At 42.2% G+C, this 23,029-nt stretch overlaps 1 protein-coding gene across 6 annotated transcripts in view; it reads left to right on the forward strand.

Moving 5' to 3' along the window:
• Positions 1-23,029, forward strand: part of ENOX1 (ecto-NOX disulfide-thiol exchanger 1) — an 855,443-nt gene that overhangs the window by 657,836 nt on the left and 174,578 nt on the right. For all 6 annotated transcript variants that reach the window (XM_073614184.1, XM_073614181.1, XM_073614186.1 and 3 more), the window contains 2 exons: positions 6,307-6,471; positions 19,818-20,024. In XM_073614184.1, coding sequence (XP_073470285.1) covers positions 6,307-6,471; positions 19,818-20,024 — 372 coding nt within the window. The remainder of the gene's footprint in view (positions 1-6,306; positions 6,472-19,817; positions 20,025-23,029) is intronic.

A 23,029-nucleotide genomic window follows, 5' to 3' on the forward strand; every position in this document is an offset into this window, starting at 1 on the left:
TGCCTGGGAAGCAGGAGATATAGAATTTGATGGCGCAACAGTGAAGATCCTACCTGACATCTCCAGACCGACTCTCCACCGACGCGCCCTCTTGAAACCCCTACTCGACCTAGCCAGACGCAGCAATGCCACCTATCGTTGGGGATTTCCGCTGTCGGTCACCTTCCTCAAAGACCAGAAGTCATTCCTTCTGAGGTCCCCGGAATCTCTGCCTGCGCTCTTCACCTTCCTGGGAACAGACCCGATCAACATCCCCAACTGGCTGGATTACCTCCCTCGTGCGCCAGGACGAATAACCACCTCACAGGGACAAGTTCCTCAACCGCAGAGACAACAAAGATACGGACGTCGTCCCCGCTCTTTATCTCAAGATGAGATACGGGAAACGTGAGTAGATGTGACTGTCTTCTATCTACCGCTGCTTAGTCTCCAAGACCCCATATTGTTTTTTCTCTCCCCTGTATATTCTCACACTAACGATGTGGCTGACTCAGTACACCTTGTACGCCCACTACTACGCCACAAGACATTACTGAGAATCCCTCCTACTCATTTTTCTTGCCCTTTACTTTGATTCACCACCGCGGACATACCCCCTTTTTGCCCAGTTAGCCTCATGGCGGAACTCATGCTGTACTGGGGTCACGTTGTGCAGTGATTTTGGCTCAACCACAATGAACAGTACATTCACTGCGCTGGAGGATATCCTCTCTGTTTTGAGCCACCCCGTGCAGGGCGCAGGAGTTCAGGAGAACTACCATAGCCTAATACCTATACCACCCCATATATGGACGTCTCCTATACTCTCAACTACAGAATTTATTAGGATATCTTACCAGTTTGTAGAGTATGCGGTCATCTGCTTCAATATCAAGTGAACTCTCAGTTATGTTGGTTTAGATGTTATAGTTACCTGGAGAAATGTATACCACTGCACTGTAGGCTGATGGTTCCTCCGCCTTGCCCAAGATGAGTACGGAACCCGGTCTATGGATGTAGGCTGAAGGGGTCATAGGAGCACTCATTTTCAGTCATATTCCCACAAACAATTTCTAGTGGGCGCGTGACGAAGAAATGAGCGATTCACTAGCTTACTGTTGAGAACACAGGTTTTCTGGTGTCCAATGTTAATTTTCTGAGTTAATTTTAGCATTCTGTTTTTTATTTTCCTTTACATTGCTTACTACCGATGGGATGTCGGGGTGGGTGGGAGCTCTGGGCTCTTGTCTACAAAAAGCGGCCCTTCAGTTTTGCCGCAAACTCTCCTATGAATCGGGAGACAAATGCGGGAAACTATTGGCCAGATCTGTGAAAGAACTTAAATCAGCAGCTTATATCCCACAAATAATCGGCCCTGATGGCCAAAGAGCCACTACCCCAAAGCAAATATCCAAAGAGTTTGGAGACTTTTACTCCAACTTATATAATCTCCCCAGCTCCCCTAGCGAACGAGCAACTGTAGAAAAATACATTTCAGACTCACAGCTCCCATCCCTTTCGGCTGAAACCCAGGAGATCTTAGATGAACCAATAACTTTGGAGGAACTCCAGTCAGCAGTGAAATCTATGAAAGTAGGCAAGGCCCCAGGACCAGATGGTTACACTGCTCAATACTATAAAGTCTTTCTCCCCATTTTAGGCCCACGATTAGTAGCTTTTTTTAATGCCCTAGGAGAAGAAGCTAGGTTCCCGAGTGAGACTCTTAAAGCCCATATTTCTCTGATTTATAAAGATGGGAAGGACCCGAGCGCATGCGGAAGCTATAGACCCATTTCCCTCTTAAATTTGGATCTAAAGTTATTCTCCAAAATAATTGCCACTAGACTGGCACAACATCTCCAAAACCTAATACACCTGGACCAGGTTGGGTTCATTCCCTCCAGAGAGGCAAGGGACAACACCATCAAAGCCCTTAATCTTATCCATGTAGCAAACAAGAACAAGACCCCCTGTATATTTGTGAACACCGATGCTGAAAAAGCTTTTGACAGGGTGAGCTGGAACTACATGTTTTCAGTTCTCCGCCATATCGGCTTAGGAGACAGGATGCTGACATGGATCCGAAATATTTATTCCAACCCCTCAGCCCAAGTAAAAGTTAATGGTGTGCTATCAAGCCCCTTTTCTATTGCTAACGGCACTAGACAAGGCTGTCCCCTTTCCCCCCTACTATTTGCCCTGTCCTTGGAACCTTTTTTAAGCACTATTAGAGCAAACCCAGACATAACAGGGCTTCAAATAGGTGACTCCCACTGCAAAATTTCCGCATATGCGGATGATCTATTATTCTCCCTAACCAACCCAAGAATCTCTCTGCCAAACCTCATGCAAGAATTTAAAACCTATGGAGCCATGTCTCACTTAAAGATAAACTTCTCAAAGTCAGAAGCAATGGGCATTTCTATACCCCCCCCGACACTGAGGGACTTGCAGTCTAACTTCAACTTTAAGTGGACGAATACAGCCCTAACATATCTAGGCACAAAGATTCCCTCTGACCTGTCACGAACGTTTGAACTGAACTTCCCACCCTTGCTGATTAAAACCCGGATATTGTTAGAAAAGTGGAACACAGGTTTTCACTCCTGGTTCGGGAGATGTAATCTTTTGAAAATGTGCGTTCTACCTAAATTTACCTACCTGATCCAAGCATTACCCATTCATATCCCATCCTCGTTCTTCAAGCAGGTCCAATCCCTTTTCACCAGATTTGTGTGGGCTCATAAAAAGCCCCGCTTGAAACATTCACAGCTCACGCTTCCCAAAAGAGAGGGGGGACTAGCATTACCTGACATCCGTCAATATTATTTTGCCTCTCACCTAGGGCGAATACTGGACTGGAGGAGAAATAAAACATTTAAACTTTGGGTCCAACTGGAACAGTCCCAAACACTGATACCTCTAAAGAGTGCACTATGGTGTTTTGATGCCCTCCCACCTAAATTGAGGTCACACCCTTCAATAGGTACCACCCTGAGACATAGCCACCAAACAGCCATGCAGACCTCCCTCACAACAAAAAGCTCGCCTCTATTTCCTATCCTTGGCCACCCAAACTTCACCCCGGGATTACATACAGCAGACTATAACAACCTTAGAGACTCAGGTAGAGATCACGCAGCCAAATTTATCATTGGAGGAAAATGGCCATCCATACATGATTTAACCAACCCAGCAGGCGACTACCACCTCCGTTTCTGGAAAGCTGCCCAACTGCACCATTTCCTCCACTCCCTACCAAAAACACAAACGTTTGTCCGCCAACTAACGACGTTCGAGGAGCTCTGTTCAGGAGAAGGCCCATTAGCCCATATTCTGTTCCAAACTTACTCATTATTAATCTCACCAAAAGAACAACCCCCACCTCCCTACTTAGCCAGATGGGAGAGAGACTTGAACTGCTCGTTTTCAGAAGCACAGCGACAACGTATAATCACACTTTCCCTTAAATCTTCGCTTTGCACTAAAATTCAGGAAACTAATTTCAAGCTCCTTACCCGTTGGTACCTGACCCCCTCCAGACTACAGAAATGCTTCCCTTCTTCCTCGAGCCGGTGCTGGCGCTGCGCTGAGGAGGAGGGAACCTTGATCCACATTTTTTGGTCATGCCGAAGTTGAAAGACTTCTGGGGTGAAGTCAGACGGATAACACAAAAGTGCACAGAGTATATTATTCCAGACGAGACCTCGTTCTTTCTCCTACACCTTTCCTCGATCCCCATCAAGAGATATAAGAAATCTCTCACACGCCACTTGCTCAATGCAGCAAAGACATGTATCCCACTTTGCTGGAAACAACCCTCTCCACCAGCCCTCTCGATGTGGCTGCGGAGAGTGGAGGACATAAAGAATATGGAAGACCTGATCCTTACTGCTCAACATAAACAAGAAACCTTTAAAAAAACATGGGACATATGGAACGCATTTATTTTTTCCGAGGTAGGACAACGCTTACTAGGCTCATAACTTCTCCCCCACACGTTTTAGGTGGACTCCGTTGGGACCGGTATACTGGTTTAACTACCGCCATGTCTCCTTCTTCTCCCGTCTCCTTCTTCTCCCACCTCCCACTACTTCTCTATTACTTCTCTTTCTTCTTCTAAAACCCTTTCCCTTATCTTTCCCACCTCATCTCTAGTCTAGGGACTTCGGTCCCCATTTTCTTTAAAAATATGGAAAAAGTTGGGGGGGGGGGGGGTACCCCGGAGCTGTAGATATCAGCACATTGTCTCGGGTTTCTCTATTCCCTACCTGAAATATTCATATACTCGGAAGTTGCAGACCTAACTATGTACTGTATCATATTTTGTACTAATTTGACCCCTGTATAATGACCATGACAAAGTGCTTATTGTTTATGTTTTTTGTATCGGGGCCCCCACCCCTGTTTGGAGTTGAATAAACTTGATATTTGAAAAAAAAAAAAAAAAAAAAGAAAGCAATAGCCGGGAATACGCATCTGAACCGAACCACAGTGCTCAAAAAATGCACAGGGCTCTTTTTAAATTTGCAGCGAGTTCGCACTGCCGCTGCACCACACATGTGTGAACTGGCTCCATAAAAAGCCGGCTTGATTCACATGTCATGCGAATCGTATGCAGTTAAAAATGCATCCAATTTGCATATATGTGAATGCAACCTTAGACTTTCAGCTTTAAGACTAATATTATTTGTGTCTGTAAAACCGCTTAATATTGTTTACACAGTATTTATTTCAAAGGTTTTGTGTCACCTAGACAGGATTATTGCTTTGCATTTTACTTTGATATGATTGAGATAATTATTTGTATTTTTGTTATTGTACAGCACTGTTTCAGCTGATTCAGCTAGCGCCTGAGGAAGGGGTTAACTGCGCCCGTGAAGCGCCGCTGCCGAAACGCTTTGCAGGTGCTTCGGCAGAGGTGCCCATTCATTTCAATGGGCAGGAGTGGTGGAGGAGCGGTATAAACCGCTCCAAAGATGCTGCTTGCAGGACTTTTTCAACATCCTGCCAGCGCATCGCCTCAGTGTGAAAGCACTCAGGCTTTCGCACTGAGACTGCAGGGGAGCCATTTTGCAGGCACTTTAGAGGCACTATTTTTAGCCCAAAAGTGCCTAAAAAATGTCCCATTGTGAAAGGGGTCTAACTGTTCGATTTTATGAGTTGAAGGGCAAAAAAAAAGAAAAAAAAAAATCGGCTTAACATATCGGGCCAAAACAAAAAAAAACGGCATCATATATTGGCCATCGGCCACTGCGATTTCTAAATATCGGCATCGGCCAGAGAAAAGCCCATATCGGTCGACCTCTAATCATCAATATTATCATACATTCCCAGTCCATGGAGTTAATGGCACACTCTACCTCAGCTGCTCATTGGACAATGAATTTTCAGTGGCACAATGATGAGTTTATTAATTCCCCCCCCCCCCCTTTCTATAGTCCTAGACTGACAGCATTATTCAATGCAAAAAAACCCTAACTGGCTCACTTTGTTGGCAATACCTCTCCTATGCCCCGTACACACGGTCGGACTTTGTTCGGACATTCCGACAACAAAATCCTAGGATTTTTTCCGACGGATGTTGGCTCAAACTTGTCTTGCATACACACAGTCACACAAAGTTGTCGGAAAATCCGATCGTTCTAAAAGCACTAGTGTTGGTGCTTTTGTGCAGGTGATTTACAGGAAAGCAGATTCAGCTACTTACTGTATGTTAACTATATCTAAAAATACATCATATACATGTTATTTTATTATCCAGCTTGGAGTTTAGATTTAAATATATTACTATCCACCAAATTATCACATTGCTATAAGGCGTGCATTCCTTTTTACAGTATATGTTAGAAATGATCAGTCCACAATTTCACGCCTTTGAACAACAGACATTACTAATGTCTAAGCAGTGACACAAAACTCCTTTCTTCAAGCACAAACAGGAAAAATAAAAAAAAGGGAAGTGTTTTTTTTTTTTTTTTTTTTTTGCATAAATTGGTCAACTGGACAATTATCAGTTTTTTTTTCATCAACTTGAGCCAAATCAGGCGACTTGCATTTAAAAATGAATGGTAATGCCAAGTGTTTGCTTTGAGATTTCTGTTGCAGATATTCAATTTCGTTATAGATTTTAATTACACAGAAGTCTCTGTGACTTCCCTGCATGTTAGTGTTTACAAGCTGTTCTCCCACCCATTGAATAAATGGCTTCTCACACACTGGGAGATCGTCATTCTTCCCACAGAGTATGTAATGTTCTGTGCTGCAACATCAGATCTTTCTTTTTAATCTCTTTTAAGGTATATCTCCTATTTTGTCTATCTCCAGATTCGCTCTGTGTACCAGGATTTGATCCAAGTCTGAGCATGATGACTGGGATAACACCAATTAATCCCATGTTGGCTAGTATGGGCCTAATACCACCTCCACAGCTGCCGATTGTCAAAGAAATCATCCACTCTAAAAGCTGCACTCTCTTTCCTCCTAACCCCAGTAAGTATCAGACTGTATTTGTGCCTAAATCCAATAAGCATTTACAGTGCAATAACCATTGATGATGAGGGTGAATAGATCGGTAACCCAACAGAATTTACCTTTCATAATTGTAGTTTCCTGAGCTTTAGGTGCTGCTTACATTCTTGTTACATACACCTTAAGAGATGTACAGACTTATAAATGTCATTATGCATAGGTGTTCAGTCCAGTAAGGTACCTAGCGTCTTATTGGTCCATGTAGCTCATGTGGGACCTTTAGGTAAAACTGACCTGAAAGATAAGGCAGTACTGGTTCTGTTTTATAATTCCTGTTGCAGGACTACTTTGGCGTTGGTGTATAGGCAAAGTAGCATGTGATAATGGATATATACTCAAAACACTGTAGGCTTTTTGATTTACCTACACAGTCTACAGGCTATATTTCTGTCTATCCCACCTATACAGATTAAAGTAGTACGCAGATCATTAGTATGGGGGATAGAGGTTAGAGACTTTTGCTTCACCTTTTATAGATCATGTGTAATTCATACTGAGCTATCACATTGCCCTAACATTGCCCTTTTTTGTTAATAAATCTGCTGAATAAATTGTCTGCATGTTTCTGAGCTGTATAAACGATAGAAACGATAGATTACAAGGTTTTAACCAAGTATCTTCAAAACTGTAACATAACAAAGTTGATGTTTGTCATAAAACAGGCACCTCTGTGCATTCTGTGTACAGCCTCTGCTGTAGGTTGTGGAGAAGAGGCCCTTGTCCCTCAAGAGTAGCCCCCTTCCAAGGTACCCTGCCAATGTTGACAGGTATTTGGCCTAGTATAGTTCAGGAAAAAGGGGGAGGGGTGACTGCAGGCTCACTGCTCTCCCTTTTTTGGCCCCTCTGCATGCTTGGATATAGGTCTGGTTGGAATTTTCCCCATGCTGTTTTCTATTTTTTTTTTTTTTTTTTTTATGTGTCCCTTAAAAAGTAGGGGAAAATGGTGTGGAGTTCAAACCAGACCCTTATCTAGACATGCAGCCTGCTGTTCCCTATCCTGAACCACACCAGGCCACATGCTTTACAACATTGGGAGGGTACCTTGCAAGGGGGAGAAACAAATGTCACCCCTAGTAATAATTATGTAGAATAGCCCTTTCTTGTTTTTGTGAGCGTTCACTTTAACCACTTCCCATCCGGTCCAATTCTGACACTTCGCTCCTACATGTAAAAATCATAATTTTTTTTCTAAAAAATTACTCAGAACCCCAAACATTATATGTTTTTTTAGCAGTGACCCTAGGGAATAAAATGATGTTCGTTGCAACTTTTTATGTCACAGGGTATTTGTGCAGCAATTTTTCAAACGCACTTTTTTTGGGGAAAAAAAACATGAATTAAAAAAAACAAAACAGTAAAGTTAGCCCAATTTTTTTGTATAATGTGAAAGATGATGTTACGCTGAGTAAATGGATACCTAACGTGTCATGCTTTAAAACTGCGCACACTCGTGGAATGGCGCCAAACTTTGGTACTTAAAAATCTCTATAGGCGACAATTTCAAATTTTTTACAGGTTACCTGTTTGGAGTTACAGAGGAAGTCTTAGGCTAGAATTGTTGTGGGCGCAACTTATGTATGCGTTCGCTTCTGTGCGTGAGCACGCAGGGACGGGCACTTTAAATTTTTTTTTTTTTTTTATTCTTTATTTTTACACTTTCTCGTTACATTTTTTTGATCACTTTTATTGCTATTGCAAGGAATCTAAACATCCCTTGTACTAGGAATAGTGCGTGACAGGTCCTCTTTATGGAGAGATCCGGGGTCTATAAAAATCTCTCCCTTCAGGCTGGAAAGACCAAGATAAAAAAAAAATAAACTGTCTTGCACTTTCCAGCCGAGTCCCTGGCATTGTTTACATCCGCCAGCCCAGACGTGACATTCTCACGTTGCGCTCGGGCCTCCAAGGGTCGTAGTGTTGACTGGGGACCATCTGGTCAACAGAAATCTCTATGGCGACCGATTCATTCCCCAGCTCGCTGATCGCATGGGTGAGACCGGAGAAGCACCGGAGGAGACCAGAGAAGCACCGCCGCCTGTAAGAACGATCAAGCAGCTGAACTGCTGCTATGATTGTTCTTACGGTGCACAGAATCACTGGCGAAAAAAAATTATATCTGGATGATGCCTGTAGGTACAGGCATCATTCAGATATCACCACTGAAATTCCATGACGTCATATGACGTACTGCCGGCGTGAAGTGGTTAATATGCAGAAAGATTCCTCCTAGTTTACAGGAACCCCTAGATATATAATGTATGATGTCATTGTAAATATAGAAAATATAAGAGGCATGTTCATTAATGCTACTTACCTAAAAATATCTTTCTTTACACTGGAACCTTTTTTTATATTTTGTGGCAATGCCCAGCTATCCGCTCGTATTGGGAAGTCAGTGGTTGCTGATTTGAATGACCTCTGTGATTGGTCTCTGCATCTTGATCCATGCATGGTGTTACTGAGCATTATGGACAACATTGTAGCCTCTAGACATATGAAGTTATGCTTATTTTTTGCGCTTTACTATGCATTTAGGGAGCTGCTACTTTGTTGCAAGCAGCCCAATCCACCCACACTCACTGGTTGGGTGTCTGCGGTAAACGCGGTATTGCCATTGTACAAAAAAAACTTTTTGTCCCAAGAAGTTTGACAAAGTGTTGTCCACCTGGATTGATGCTCATGAGCCAGCTGAGCCTGATTTGAGTTATTCTCCTTTCTTTCCCCTACTTTCTCCCTGTCCCTTTCTTCTCCTCCTCCTCCTCCTCTCAACTCCCCGCCACCCCGCTCTTCATTCGCCTCCCTCCCCTACTCTTCCGCTCCTCCCCCTCATTTCTTCTCAATGCCTTCTGGGAATGCTACTAAGATGCATTGTGTACTTCATATTTAACCCTTATGTGTTGGATCTGGATTGTGCAAACCTTTTATATGTTCCTGTAAAAAAATATATATCTTTACATTATCATTTAGGTCCAGTGAGTAACTTCCCCGGCTCAAGTGCTGTATAAAGACACCCACAGACCTTGTTGGATTTTTTCATCCATTAGCTAACCTTCTTCCGCAATCATAGAAAAGATAGTGGACTTGCTGAACATTTTTCAACCCCTAGCTACCTCCCCAAGCTAAGAAAAACAAAATTCAAATTTGTCTGGCAAGTCTGTTTAATTCTGTTCTGTAGGCATACACATATACTTGGGGGTAATCAAAACATGCTTTCTGTCAAACAGATGTTAGAAAAAAAACTTCCTAGGGCCATATAATGCCTGGCCATTCAGCTGCCATCTAATGTCCATGTTAAGCTTAATACAAATCTTATGGTCTTAAGAGCTGTCATTATTCCTCAAGATACAAGAGTCACGTGAGGGTGCTGACAGTGAATGGATTCTTGCCACATCTTGTGCTTCATATTTACCGAAAGAAGGCACAGAGATGCTGGAGTGTTTTTCTGAGCTCTTAGCATTTACTGATACCAGAAGGTGGTGAGAGGTAAACCTGTCATTAATTGCTTATCTCCTCCTGTTTTAGATAACCAAATAGTTAACAAAGGCAAAAGGAGTTCCAGCTCCTAATTGATGCTAATAGACACTACTTACTGATTTGCAATATAAAACATGTTCCCTTAAGTTCTGTTTTCCTTGTCTATATTTATTTGCTATTCTATTACCTCATTGTTTACGTTTAGTTTTTGAATTGAGAGAATGCATATATAAATATTCTGGGTATGCCCATATGAGCCATTTATTAATAACGCTTTATTTCACTTTTTTTCTATCGCCTATTCTTCTATAAGAAGGTACATATATAAAAATGTGAGTGAAATGAATCCTGTCTTAAGAGCTTGGAATCTATTTTTTCCCTTGGGCAGAGTGAGATAAAATTATTTCACTCCTTCATTGTCTCTGTTCCTTTTCTCGCTCTCACTGTATGATATGCAGTCCTGCCAGCTGACTCCATCCGTCACAGTCTGACTGATCCAAGATGGTCTTTCTTCAGACTGAACACCATGGCTCCAGTTTAATATTCATTGATGCAGTCTCTGCTTTTCTCAGGGTGATTTAAGCCCCACTCAAATGCATCAAGTTTAAGTATTCATGAACTATTGTAACCCTTTTATTCCCTTTCTGAAATGAGATAAAAGCAGTTCAAATTTTTAATTCAATTATGCATATTGACAGTATACACAGTATAGGTTCTGAAATCTACCTGAAAAATATGACGTAGACAGCAGAATAATAAGATATATGATTACATGATGACTATTCCCTAAGATTGAATACTTATACTATGGGTCCATTATAAGTCATATATGTATAAACACAAAAGCCATACATTTTGTTTTGTAGGGTGACTGTTTATTATTTGGGCCCACTTGACTAGCCATTAAGGTTTAGGCTTATAAATTAAAATACTAGATATTATGTAATAGTATATTAAAAAAGTCATACTTTATCATCATTATTAAATGTTCATACAAACAGGACAGAGCTGACCATGCTAAAATTTCTGCACTAAGATGTATTTGCAGTAGTGTTGCTCTATGTTTGGCAGCATTGATTTGACTGAAATAGAAAATTTTACTGGAGCACGCTAGCCACTAATTATCTTCCATAACCCAAATTTTTAGAGAAGCCAGAGATGCAAGGCTGCCAGTATGCACCTAGTAATGAGAGAGATCAGCCATCCCTTGTAATTGGATTTTCAGAGCCCTATAAGTAGGTTTCTGATATAGAGCTTTGTTGGTTGTCTTAGAAAATGTCTTAAATGCTCAGAGATCAACTGACCGGGAGGTGTTCTGATGGTCAGCCCAGTACAGATGGAGTTTTGGGCATCTTCACAGTAGATGGATTAAATCACCATGATCCCTACAATATTTGGTGCACATAGAATCATCCCTCACACCCATTGTACACAGCCTAGGAAGGCGTAAAATGCACCCGCAAGACTATGTAAAGTTGGGACAAGCGCTGCGTTACATTAAGAGAGCATGCCTGTACTGCCTGCATAACCTCCTCCCACTGTTCTTCCTCAAATATACCCACGTCTCTTTCCCACGTACTCATAACTCCAGTAGGAAAACCCCGTAAGAATATGGAAGATAACATTGAGTAGCCATTTGAAATAAACCCTTTGAGTTGAGCGACCTCGGCCATATAATTAAATGTAGAGGCCTGGCCATTCAGGTCGGGGATAGTAAGCATGGTTCCCCATCCGATTGTGCCTTAAAGCGGGGGTCCACCCACACCGCCAAAAAAAAAAAAATTAAAAGCCAGCAGCTACAAATACTGCAGCTGCTGACTTTTAATACATGGCCACTTACCTGTCCCAGGGTCCAGCGATGTCAGCAGGCGACGCCGAGAACCCGCTCGGTTCTCGGCAGCTGCCGCCGCCATCCTGGGTGAGGGAATCAGGAAGTGAAGCATTGCGGCTTCACATCCCGGTTCCCTACTGCGCATGCACGAGTTGCGCTGCGTGTCCCAAGTGGTCCCCGCTCTCTCCCGGGAGCTGTGTGTTTCCCAGGAGACAGCGCAGTGGGGATGGGAAGAGGCGTAGACTCCCATGGGAGTCTATGCCGGAAGTGGGTGCAAATACCTGTCTTAGACAGGTATCTGCACCCCCCTCCCCCCTAAAAGGTGCCAAATGTGACACCGGAGGGGGGGAGGGTTCCGAAAAGCAGAAGTTCCATTTTTGTGTGGAACTCCGCTTTAATAGCATGCTGCAACTGCAAGTAGTAAAAGCACATAAGTACAGAGAGCGGTACGTGGAAATTTTGTTGTAGTTCAGTAAAAGAACATAATTTGCCATTGCAAAAGATATGTTTCAGACAAGTGATCCCATATTTTTTCACCTAGGTCCGCTGTCCAGTGGAAGCAGTACAGGGTAGTATTTGTTATGCCAGATAGGGCTTTAGTTAGTGAAGCCAGTGACATTTTGAAATTGTCTGGTCTTATTCCATATTTTTTGCATGAGGACAAACGTGGGAAACAGTTTGTTAGGTTTGGCATATGCCAATGCCTCTAGACCCATAGCCACATCACTAGTCCCAGTCACATGATCCATTAAGACAATAGTGGAATCCTCGCCCCCTTCCACTGCCACCCAATCCACAGATATGACTTGAGCAATGTGTTGTAACTGAGCTGCCAGATAATATAGCCAGGGGTTGGGCAAAGCTAATCCCGTCCGCCTCCTTAGGTTTCTGAAGTAGTTCCAGTTTAATTCATGGGGGTCTAGTTAACCACAAAAATGACCTAAACATTGAATTACTAATGCAAAACATTTTTGAGGGGATCACCATTGGAGCATTGTGCAAAACGTAAAGAAGTTGAAGTATAAACACCATCTTAATAAGGTTAGCTTTCCCGACCACAGACACCCGGAGTTTGGACCACACCTTGGATTTATCGCTAATGCGCCCCATTAGGGGCGATAAGTTGAGGGAAACATATTCCAAGGGGTTAGGAGTGACATAAATGCCTAATGCCGCGTACACACGAGCGGACATTACGGCGGACTTTGCCCGGCGGACTGGATTTCGTCGGACAATTCGATGTGTGTGGGCTCCAGCGGACTTTGTTTTCTCAAAAGTTGGACGGACTTAGATTTGAAACTTGTTTAAAATTTATCCGTTGAAATCGAGTCCGGTCGAAAAAGTCCGCCGTCTGTATGCTAGTTCGACGGACAAAAAGCCATGCTAGGGCAGCTATTGGCTACTGGCTATGAACTTCCTTGTTTTAGTCCGGTCGTACGTCATCACGTACGAATTCGACGGACTTTGGTGGATTGTGTGTAGGCAAGTCCGTTCATTCAGAAAGTCCGTCGGAAAGTACATCGAAAAGTCCGCCGGGCAAAGTCCGCCGTAATGTCCGCTCGTGTGTACGCGGCATAAGTATTTAAAGGAGATAGATACTGGGATGTTTTGCATGGTAGTCACCTGGTTGTCAGAATTGGCATCCTGTAACATAATGGATGATCCAATTAATAACCAATCCTGAGTATGTACCAAAAGTGGATATGACTGACTTTGCCTCTCTCAGAGATTCAGAGGTATACCCAAGAAGGAGCATGGTGTCATCCGCATACAGCAGGATTTCCTCCTGTAACCCTCCATATTGGAATCCACGGATTCTGGAGTTTGAGCGGATCATAGCTGCTAATGGCTCAATGTCAATAGCGAAAAGGAGAGGGGACAGAGGACACCCTTGTCAGGTGCCCCTGTGCAAAGGGAAGGGCTGTGAGATCCATCCCGCCTCTCTGATTGTTGCCCCAGGGGCACATCATACAGCAACTGAACCCATGAGAGAAAAGTGTCACCAAATCCAAACTTGGCCATTGTTGCCCATAGGTACTGCCATTCTATACTGTCGAATGCCCTATGGGCATCCAGTGACAGCAAAGCCCTATCTCCACTATTGTCTCTTGGGCACTGTATGTTAAGATATAGTCTGTGCAGGTTAATCGCTGTTGATTTCTGAGACATAAAGCCGGCCTGGTCAGCATGAATAATAGTGAAAATAGCCTTGTTCAATCTCAAAGCCAGCACTTTGGCTAATTTTGATGTTGCTCTCCAAGAGAGATATAGGCCTATAAGAACCCGGATCTAGTAGGTCTTTCCCTGGTTTTAGTAAGAGAACAATGTTGGCCCCAGCCATGGAGTCTGGAAAGGATCCACTCCTCCTGGCATTATTGAGCACTTTAAGTAGGTGTGGCAAAATGACCTCCCCATATTGCTTGTAACACTCCATAGGGACACCGTCCTTCCCCGGGCCTTATGATTGGGGAAGAAACTGGCCTTTTGCAGCTCCTCCAATGTTATAGGGGTGTCTAACATCCGTCTATGGGAATCTGACAGACTGGGTAACTCTATCCCCCCCAGAAATTCCTGTAGAGCTTCAAGAGAGTAGCCCCTCTGGGAGCCATAAAGACCAGAGTAGAAATCCACCAGTTCCTGAATAATAAGATCTGGAGTATTAACAATTTCCCCCAATTTAGTAGGCAATGCTCCAATGGCTGGTAAGGTGTGCTGAGACTGTACAATGTTAGCCAATAGGCGTCCCGTCGGCTCCCCCTCTTCATAAAAAGCTAATTTAGTAAAGAAACACTTTCTATCCGCCCCAGATGTAGTGATGCGGTCTAACGCTTCCTAAGCTGCCAGCCAGGCATCCTTATGGGTGTCTGAAGGGTCAGCAATAAACACTGCTTCCAATCTGTGTACCAACCATGCAGCCTGTTGGACTCTCGTTAAATTCTTTACAGCTGTAACCTCCTGTATAAAAATGCCCTAAAAATCGCTTCGAAAGTGTCCCAGACAGCAGCTAGATCCAGGTGGTGAGAATGATCCTGCCAGAAAACAGTGATCAGAGTGGCTATTTTACCATCGGTAGTAATTAGTGACAGCCAAAATGCGTTTAGCTTCCATGGTACCCGTGGCAGTGAAGTGGTAAGTTTGGCATTCAAGAAGACAAGTACAGGTGAGTGATCTGATATTCCCCGCTCACGTATTGTATATCCTCTGAGGGGAACTACTGATGATGTACAGAGACATGAGTCGATTCTGGGAAGAGACTTGTGTTTTAGAAAAAGCATGAAAACTGCTTTTGTTGAGGATTACGAGTACTCCATGGATCCACCCACCCCTCCTCTTCTACAAATTTCAATAGTGCTGTACGGCAGCCACTATGCCCGACAGCCAAAGGGGGGTGTTTATCTAACATTGGGTTTAAATAGCAAATAAGTTCACCAATTAAGATCAGGGGGACATCTGGGCTGCCCATTTGGTACGTTAGAAGAACTCTTAGAATGGCTGATGTGAAAGGTGGTGGAACATACATAGCAGCAATTATACACTTCAACTGAAATATTCTGCAAAGCAAAAATACATAGTGACCTTCAGTGTCTATCAATTTGTCAAATAGTTGGAAGTCCAAAGACCTGTGCACCAGAACACTCATCCCCCTAGAATAGGAGGTGTGAGTGGAGTGGTACATCCAACCTACCCAAGTGAAATTCACAGAAGCTAAAGTGTCAGGGACTAAATGAGTCTCTTGCAGGGCACATATTTCAGGCAAGTATTTTTTAAGGAAGGCAAAGACCATAGTGCGTTTAAGCGGGCTTTAAATGCCTCTAATGTTCCATGAAACAATGGGGACCGTAGACATCATTATCAGTCAAGTTTATATCAGAAAAACATGCCATGATCACACACTTAGTTCGAATATCCCAGGCAGATCCCTGCCTGACTACACACCATGGATGCAGGGGCACACCTGTATGGACAAGGCCTCCTCTCCGGCCAAGCGCAGATTGTGTCACCCGCAAAGCTGTTTGGACCAGGGAATTCCCCAACTGTATGGTCACAGACTTCTGAAAAAAATGCTGGTTATCGGTAAGAAAATAAAAGATAAAACTGAAACAGTCTCTGCCTATGGGCGGAATCTTCCATGTGATAGGATATTTTGGTATATTGGTCTGACTCGCATGTAGGAAGAAACAGGTAGAACAGTTAACAAAAACAAACAGTATTGCCAGCAGGGGGTCACTGCTCAAAACCCAATTTGTAATCCACTGGAAACTTGTGAAAGTAATCAAATGTCCTAGTAGGTAACAACTAACTCTTGTAGAAATAAAGTAGGAGCAAAATCCATCGCTCTCCAAACGTGTAAGGGTAGCTGTCTCTCCCAGCTGAATATGTACGATCTCAATAGGGAGCTAGAAAGGAGTGAGGCTCGGATTCTTTTGTACTAGACCCGCAGAACCTATCAGTCTCCCTCCACCTCCACACGACCTGCTTGCCGGAAAAAGTGTTTGTTGGCATCCAATTATCTTGAGGCCTCCGCCGCATTTTCAAAAAGGTGGGCTTGACCCCTGACAGACACACGAAGTTTGGCAGGAAAAAGCATAGTATATGTTGCATTCAGGTGCTGTAGTAATTTTTTCTAACATCTGTAAACCAGGCCCTGCGCCGCTGAACCTCTGCAGAGTAATCTAGGTAGAAGGAGATGCGGACTCCATTATGCACGACATTCTTTCTCTCTCTAGCTCTCAATTTATCCTCAACGTCACTAATGCGGCCTTCCACTGCTGTGGTGCGCTCCCGGATCTTTTGCAAATCATGGCGGATTAGGCCCAACTCATCCTTCAACCCCCCAAAGTTCTGTTTCAGGGTATTTACGGAGGCCGTGCATTTATGAACAGCCCTGAGAATATCAACCAAAGTGGGTTGATCAGTCTCATCATCCTCCACATCTTCCTCTGTGTAAGTAAGCTGAGGTGTAGTGGCTACTGAGGGGCCCTTTGTGGACAGCTCTCCCTCGTACTCATTATGAAAGATGGCAGGGATTGCCTCTAAGTCAGTTTCTTAAGCTTTCCCTGTCCCCCCAGTTAGCTTCTGGGCATAATATAGCATATCTTGTGGGAGCTCTTTCCCATCTGTTTTGGGAGGCTTACTCACATCCTTCAGCTTCTCCCCACCATGAGCTCGCTGAGACTGGGCCGCCGCAATGCTATGTTGGAGGTCCAGCTGCTCTCCTTCCTCCTGCTGCTTGCGGGTCACCCTGCCACCGGATTGATTAGCTAGGGAAGCCAGGAGGATCAGGGATGATTCCAGCAGGATCTGGTGGTGTTTATGGTCAGAATTCCAGCTGGGAGCAGGATCTATACCAGATCAAGTGCGGGAGCTCCGTGGGACATGTCTACTCACATACCCAGCTCTTGGCCATGACCCCTTTCAATGAGATCTTGAGAAATCTGAGGATCCCAGATGCAGGAGTGCATTCTTGCCATACTTGGAGTCCTGAGGCTTCCCAAGATCCCACTGAAAGGCTGAATGACTTCACCAGTGCCTAGGTGGAAGAGCTGTGGTCTGCGGTAATTTTTTTTTAACTTTTAACTGTTAAAATAAAGTTTTTTTTCAGGTTTTAGTTAGCAAATTTATGTGGCGTCAAGGGCTGAGGAGTTTAGAAAACCTTCTCTAGCTTCTTTCTTTGCATTGTCTGAGTTCACCCACTGACCTACTCAGGTACTCAAAAACCTTTGTATCATACCTGTCAGTTTAAATGCCAATATATCATGTAGTGAGAACGTTTTTGAACAGTTCTTTTTTTATGTGTAGTCTCATCGTTAAAAAAAACTTGCTTGTATCTGGTTTCACAAGTTCATGTTTAACATCAGTTTATCATTTTTATGTTTGTTCTGTAAAAGGAATACAGATTTCTCAAGTAACTCTGTCTTTCCCAAACAACTAGACTTATGGATATTTAATTTTGCTCATTCTACAAACAGCAAAATGAATGGAAACCAAACAAGCGTTAGTACATTAGAGACCTTGCATAGGATTGAAGACTTTTTATTTTGTCTGTGGGAAATACTTGCAATTTTTTAATGTAATCCTGTCACAGCATCGCAACAAAACTCAACTTTACAAACTGCTTCAAATTTTATAAAAGCGCTCTCAATTAAATGTAAATAATAGAGGATTCTTTCAGCTTCAGAGGCAAGTACATAACATGGATGATGTTAAGGTTACCGCATTCCTCTGTTCTAGCATTTGACTGTTTTATCTGGAACAAGAAAATGGTGATAACCAGCAGAGTTTTTCATCATAATGTCAGCTCTTTCTGTTTTATATTTCTTTTGTGTTTGTGTCTCTCCCACCCAATACCTTTTGATGTTTTCAGTGTTGTTGAACAGAAATAAAATACCTGTTTTCCATGTTTGTTTACATGGCAGATATATTTACAGATAATGGTAAAGGATTGATCTTCATTCAAAATCTTTATTACAGATTATGAATGCTCAGTCTTGATTATTATAAATTGTTTCAAGATGTTCCTAACTAGGAAAATGAATGTCCTGCAGACTAAACATGCACAGCAATAAAACAAATAACACCCAGAATAAATGTTAACAAAAATTGGTATCGCTCTATGTATACAGACTTGTATGAACATTGAAATTCTAACAGAATTTGTATTTTATTAATTTAGAAAAACAATAACCTTATTTGTGAAAATATGGTGTCCTGTCTACCATAGTGATCAGAAAGTATGGAAAAGTCTAAATCTTTGTTCCTGTATGTGGCCTCCTAAGATTTTCACATCTTTGTACATCTGAATCGGGTATAAAACACCATGGTGCATTACAATGTTTCATTTTTTTTGTTACATGGATGCAATGCTGATGTGACCCAGGGAATTAGGTCACAGTCATGTCATTTTTAACGGGTATTGGGCTGGATATTTTATACTTATTGCAAGCAGTGATCTACGCTAATTTAAAGCTGAAATTTGGATGCAAGTATGATCAATTAAACTTAGGCATGTCCTTAAAGCACCATCAATCCTCTTCCACCGATGGTGGGCAATCCTGAATGCTGCAGAGAATGGCATCACAAAATGATATAGCACTGTTTTCTGCAGCAATCTCCCATGAACTTAGGACAGTTTGAGGACAGTTCCTAGAACACCGGGGGGCATTGACTCGGTACCTGCACCATTCAGAGAATGTCTTTAATTTTTTTAGTCCATACAGAGAGGAGGACGTGATGACATCCTGATCTCCACCTCATTCACTCAGAGAACTCTTTGTATTCATTAAAAAAAATGCAAAACATTCTCTGTATGGGGGGGTGGTTCTGAGTGAGCAACCCCCTGTTTTCAGTGTGTAGGAGGCAAGTCTCCTGAGCAGCACTTGGTAGATCCCAGACCTGACTGTATGTGGCACAGGCTACTACAGTGAATTTATGCACCCCTAGTGTCCCCCTGGATGCGAAATAGAATTAGATGTGACCAAGCTGGACTAATGTAAGTTTAAAAAAAGAGAATTCCTGGAATTCAGCTTAAATATGTAACTAGCCAGGTTATTAATATCTTCCTACCTTCTGTTTAGTGATATGATCTCCAACGTTATTTATTACCATTTTTAAGAGCTTGTAGCACTTTCTGTATATGATATTTTTGTGAACAAATCATGCTGTTTATGAAGTTTGAATATGCAAAATGTGTGCTTACATCTGTTGTAGAGCTATAACTAAAAGTTTCAGGGTTATTTTAAAAGCAACTCTGTGTGCTTCCTTATAGCATTTTTTAAATGTTGTGTACAAACATAAAATGGATTACCTGTTGTGATCTATAGAGAGTATTCACATATAGAAACGGTGTGTGCATTCTCTACCCTAATAAAAAGAAAACTTACCACGTACAATATTTTGTCTGAGACTTTAACTTTAAAGTGCTTGAATATAATCAAATTTTAATAGGTTACATTTGTATCACAGGGAAAATATTTAGTGTTTAATATTTCCAATTTGTCCATAGATTTGCCTCCTCCATCTACAAGAGAGAGGCCTCCAGGCTGTAAAACTGTATTTGTTGGCGGATTACCTGAAAACGCTACAGAGGAGATAATTCAAGAGCTCTTTGAGCAATGTGGAGACATTACAGCAATTCGCAAAAGCAAAAAGAATTTCTGTCACATTCGATTTTCAGAAGAGTTCATGGTTGATAAAGCCATTTACCTATCTGGTACAGTAAATTCTAATTTTAGCAGTTTCCCATTAGCTGTAATTTCTTTTTGCATTGTACACTCATTCTGCCCTTTTAACGACCTTGTCTTGTTTTATCCATGTTTGTGGCACCATGCTATCATCATACAAAATTCCCTGTTGTATCACCCATCACACTTTCCAAAACTCAGATTATATATTTAAATTATTGTTAATTTACAGGTTTTGATGATCAGATTGTACAAACCCAAGCTATTACTGATATTTGTGTTATTGTCATGCTTTCAAACAGATATCTAAATAACCTACTGTTGTTGGTATCATTCTTAATATTAAGGTAAAAAAGTCCTGCCCAGATTAGCTTATTTGCAATACATCTCCCATAAACTCCCTAACCTTACCTGTAGTTAACACAGTCAAACTGAATTGGCCATAAATAAATAGAAATGGCCTGTCAAATAGTTTTACAACCAAATCAATGGTCTGGATATTCAGCATCTAACACCCAGTGGGTACTTTAAAAACCCATCCAATGTTTTTGCTACTGTATCTGTAGCTTATCCTCTTGCTTTTTTTTTTTTTTTTTGTTCTAAAACATTTTTTTTCACTTTTTGATTTTCTTGACAAATCCACGCTCAGTGAATAGGAAACAATGAGTTTATTTAGCATAATTTCTGACCTAGGATATTTATTTATTTATTTATGAACAGGTTATTGTGTTTAAAGTGTGCTTTTTAGTTAAGACAAGTCATTACAGATGAAATCTTTTTGGTAAATTAATTTACAAGATTTAGAGACTGTTCTACAAAATGATAAAGCAGACGACAGGCAGACACTTTAATAATTAAAGGAAAAGGTTATCCTGCTGTCTGAGTCACCAGATATGTGGGTCACAAGAAAGTCCCTGAATGGCTGCTGAGTGTTTTTTATCATCATTGAAGCATCAGAGACTTGAATGAACAGAAAATTGGTACTTGTATGTTGAAGATTAGTATAAGTCAAATGTCATGTAAAACATTATCAGGCACCAGAAATTGTAGAACAGTTTCCAATATGCTTTTTTTTTTTTTATTCGTTTCCTAACACTTAACATTCCGACTAAGGGAATAATCCTGCTATGTTTTGTTTTTCTTTAGCTAGAGTTTACCATTTATATCAGGGGTAGTGAATTAAAATTCACAAAGGTGAGTGCCATACTGCCACAGTACCATGCAGCTCAGTACAAAGCAGTTAGAAGAAAATGGTCAGGGACTTCTTTTTCTGCGTTTCTGCTTAAAAGGCAGCCCACTAAAATAAATGGACCGCCTGCACACAGAATGCAATATGCAGTGATGTGATATTAGCCTCAGATCCTTCACATCACCATCTTTTTACTACATCAGTGTCCTACGCCCCCCTGCACAATCATCTCCCCCTTCACATTACAGTCTTCAGCCCCCCCTCACATTCTTGTCCTCGGCCCTCCTTTTTTATCACCCCCCCACTTCAAAATGCAGTTCCCAGCCCCCCTCATATCACCCCCTTCACATTCCTGTCCTCACCCCCTTTATAGTACCCCTCCTTCACATTGCAGTCCCCCATTTACGTCACCCCCAGCTTCCTCTGTCATTCATAAAAGTTACAGTACCCTCTTCCTGCCCTACCTTACACAGGGGCGGAGAGTGGGAGGCAGAGCAGCTGACATCGGAAGTGCAGCAAAGCGGTGAGCGGAGGGCGGGAGCTGCCCCAGTTAACTGATTAGTTGTTAGAATGCAGGGTGGTCCTAGCAACCAATCCGTTAACTGGACCAGCTTCCACCCTCCGTCCATCACTGTGCTGCTCTTCCACTGTCAGCTCTACAAACACAACCAATCTAGCAGTGGCAAAGGGAAAAAAAGCAGATTCTAAATGGCGCGATTCCAAATTGACTCAAACCATGGTCCACCATTTAGTGGTGCCTCATTTGTATGCTAAACCTGTGCTGGGGGAAGTTTGATGACTGCAATTTTCTGTCCTTTTTCTAAAAATGCATGGTAGTGCCGATCCTCTAGCTTCAAATCTCACTGTGAACTCAGTGTTTGCATACCTTTTTCAGGTCAGTGATTCCAGAAGTTTTGATGCTATTAAATTGGCATGACAGCCAGGCAACTCACATTTTCACAAGTAGGCTCCATATTTCTCTCAGCATAGGTTCTCTTTAAGGACTTATTTTGAAATTTTGACAGCTGAAAGACATTAAAGTGACTCACTATATTTAATACTTAATATTTGTGACCATCTTGTGAATTCCTTCAATGAAGAAAGTCAATAAGGGATATGCAAATATATTTGCTTACAGTAAAAAATGAAAAAAACTGTAAGCTATTAGGTGAAAATGGTTAATTAGTGAAAAATCCCTCAAAATGCAAAGGTATCAGCCCTGGTGATTGATAATAATCATAAAGATCTTGGAAGATTGATATATTGTTAGATTGCCTTGGCTGTTCAAAAATCTAAGATTTATTTGCTCACCTCCAAACTTTTCATGTTGCAGCTCCCCCTGCCTTTAGTGCATGGTGCCATTTTAGCCTCTCTTTTGATCTACAGTTGCCATTGCATCTGCAGTTGCAGTTGGTGCAAATTGTAGCAGCAGTTCCTCCTGCAGTTCTCAATGGCTTGGTGTGGCTGCGGGCTCCGTTCACCACAGGTAGTCAGTGACTGTGCAGAGAGCCACAAATAGATGTGGTCTGTAGTGACCTGTCATTATAGTGAATGAGGATGGCTGCTGCACCTAGCTGCTGAGAACTACAGCAGGAGACAGAAGAACCCTGCCGCTACAATTTGCACTGAGGGAAAAACCAAGCTTAACTTATCACTAGCCCGCTACAACCAAATAACCTGTCTAACAGTATGCGTTAAAAGCAGGAGTTTAGTCTGCACACATTTGCAAATGCATGAGTAAGCCACAGAGCCTCATCAAGGCACCCTGGTATCCCTTGGATTTATCCTTGGACTTGTTTGTACCTGTTGTTAGCCTTCCAATGCTTCTTACTGCGATAGCCAGCT

The sequence above is a fragment of the Aquarana catesbeiana genome, linkage group LG02, assembly GCF_042186555.1.
Source record: "Aquarana catesbeiana isolate 2022-GZ linkage group LG02, ASM4218655v1, whole genome shotgun sequence".
Taxonomy (NCBI): domain Eukaryota; kingdom Metazoa; phylum Chordata; class Amphibia; order Anura; family Ranidae; genus Aquarana; species Aquarana catesbeiana.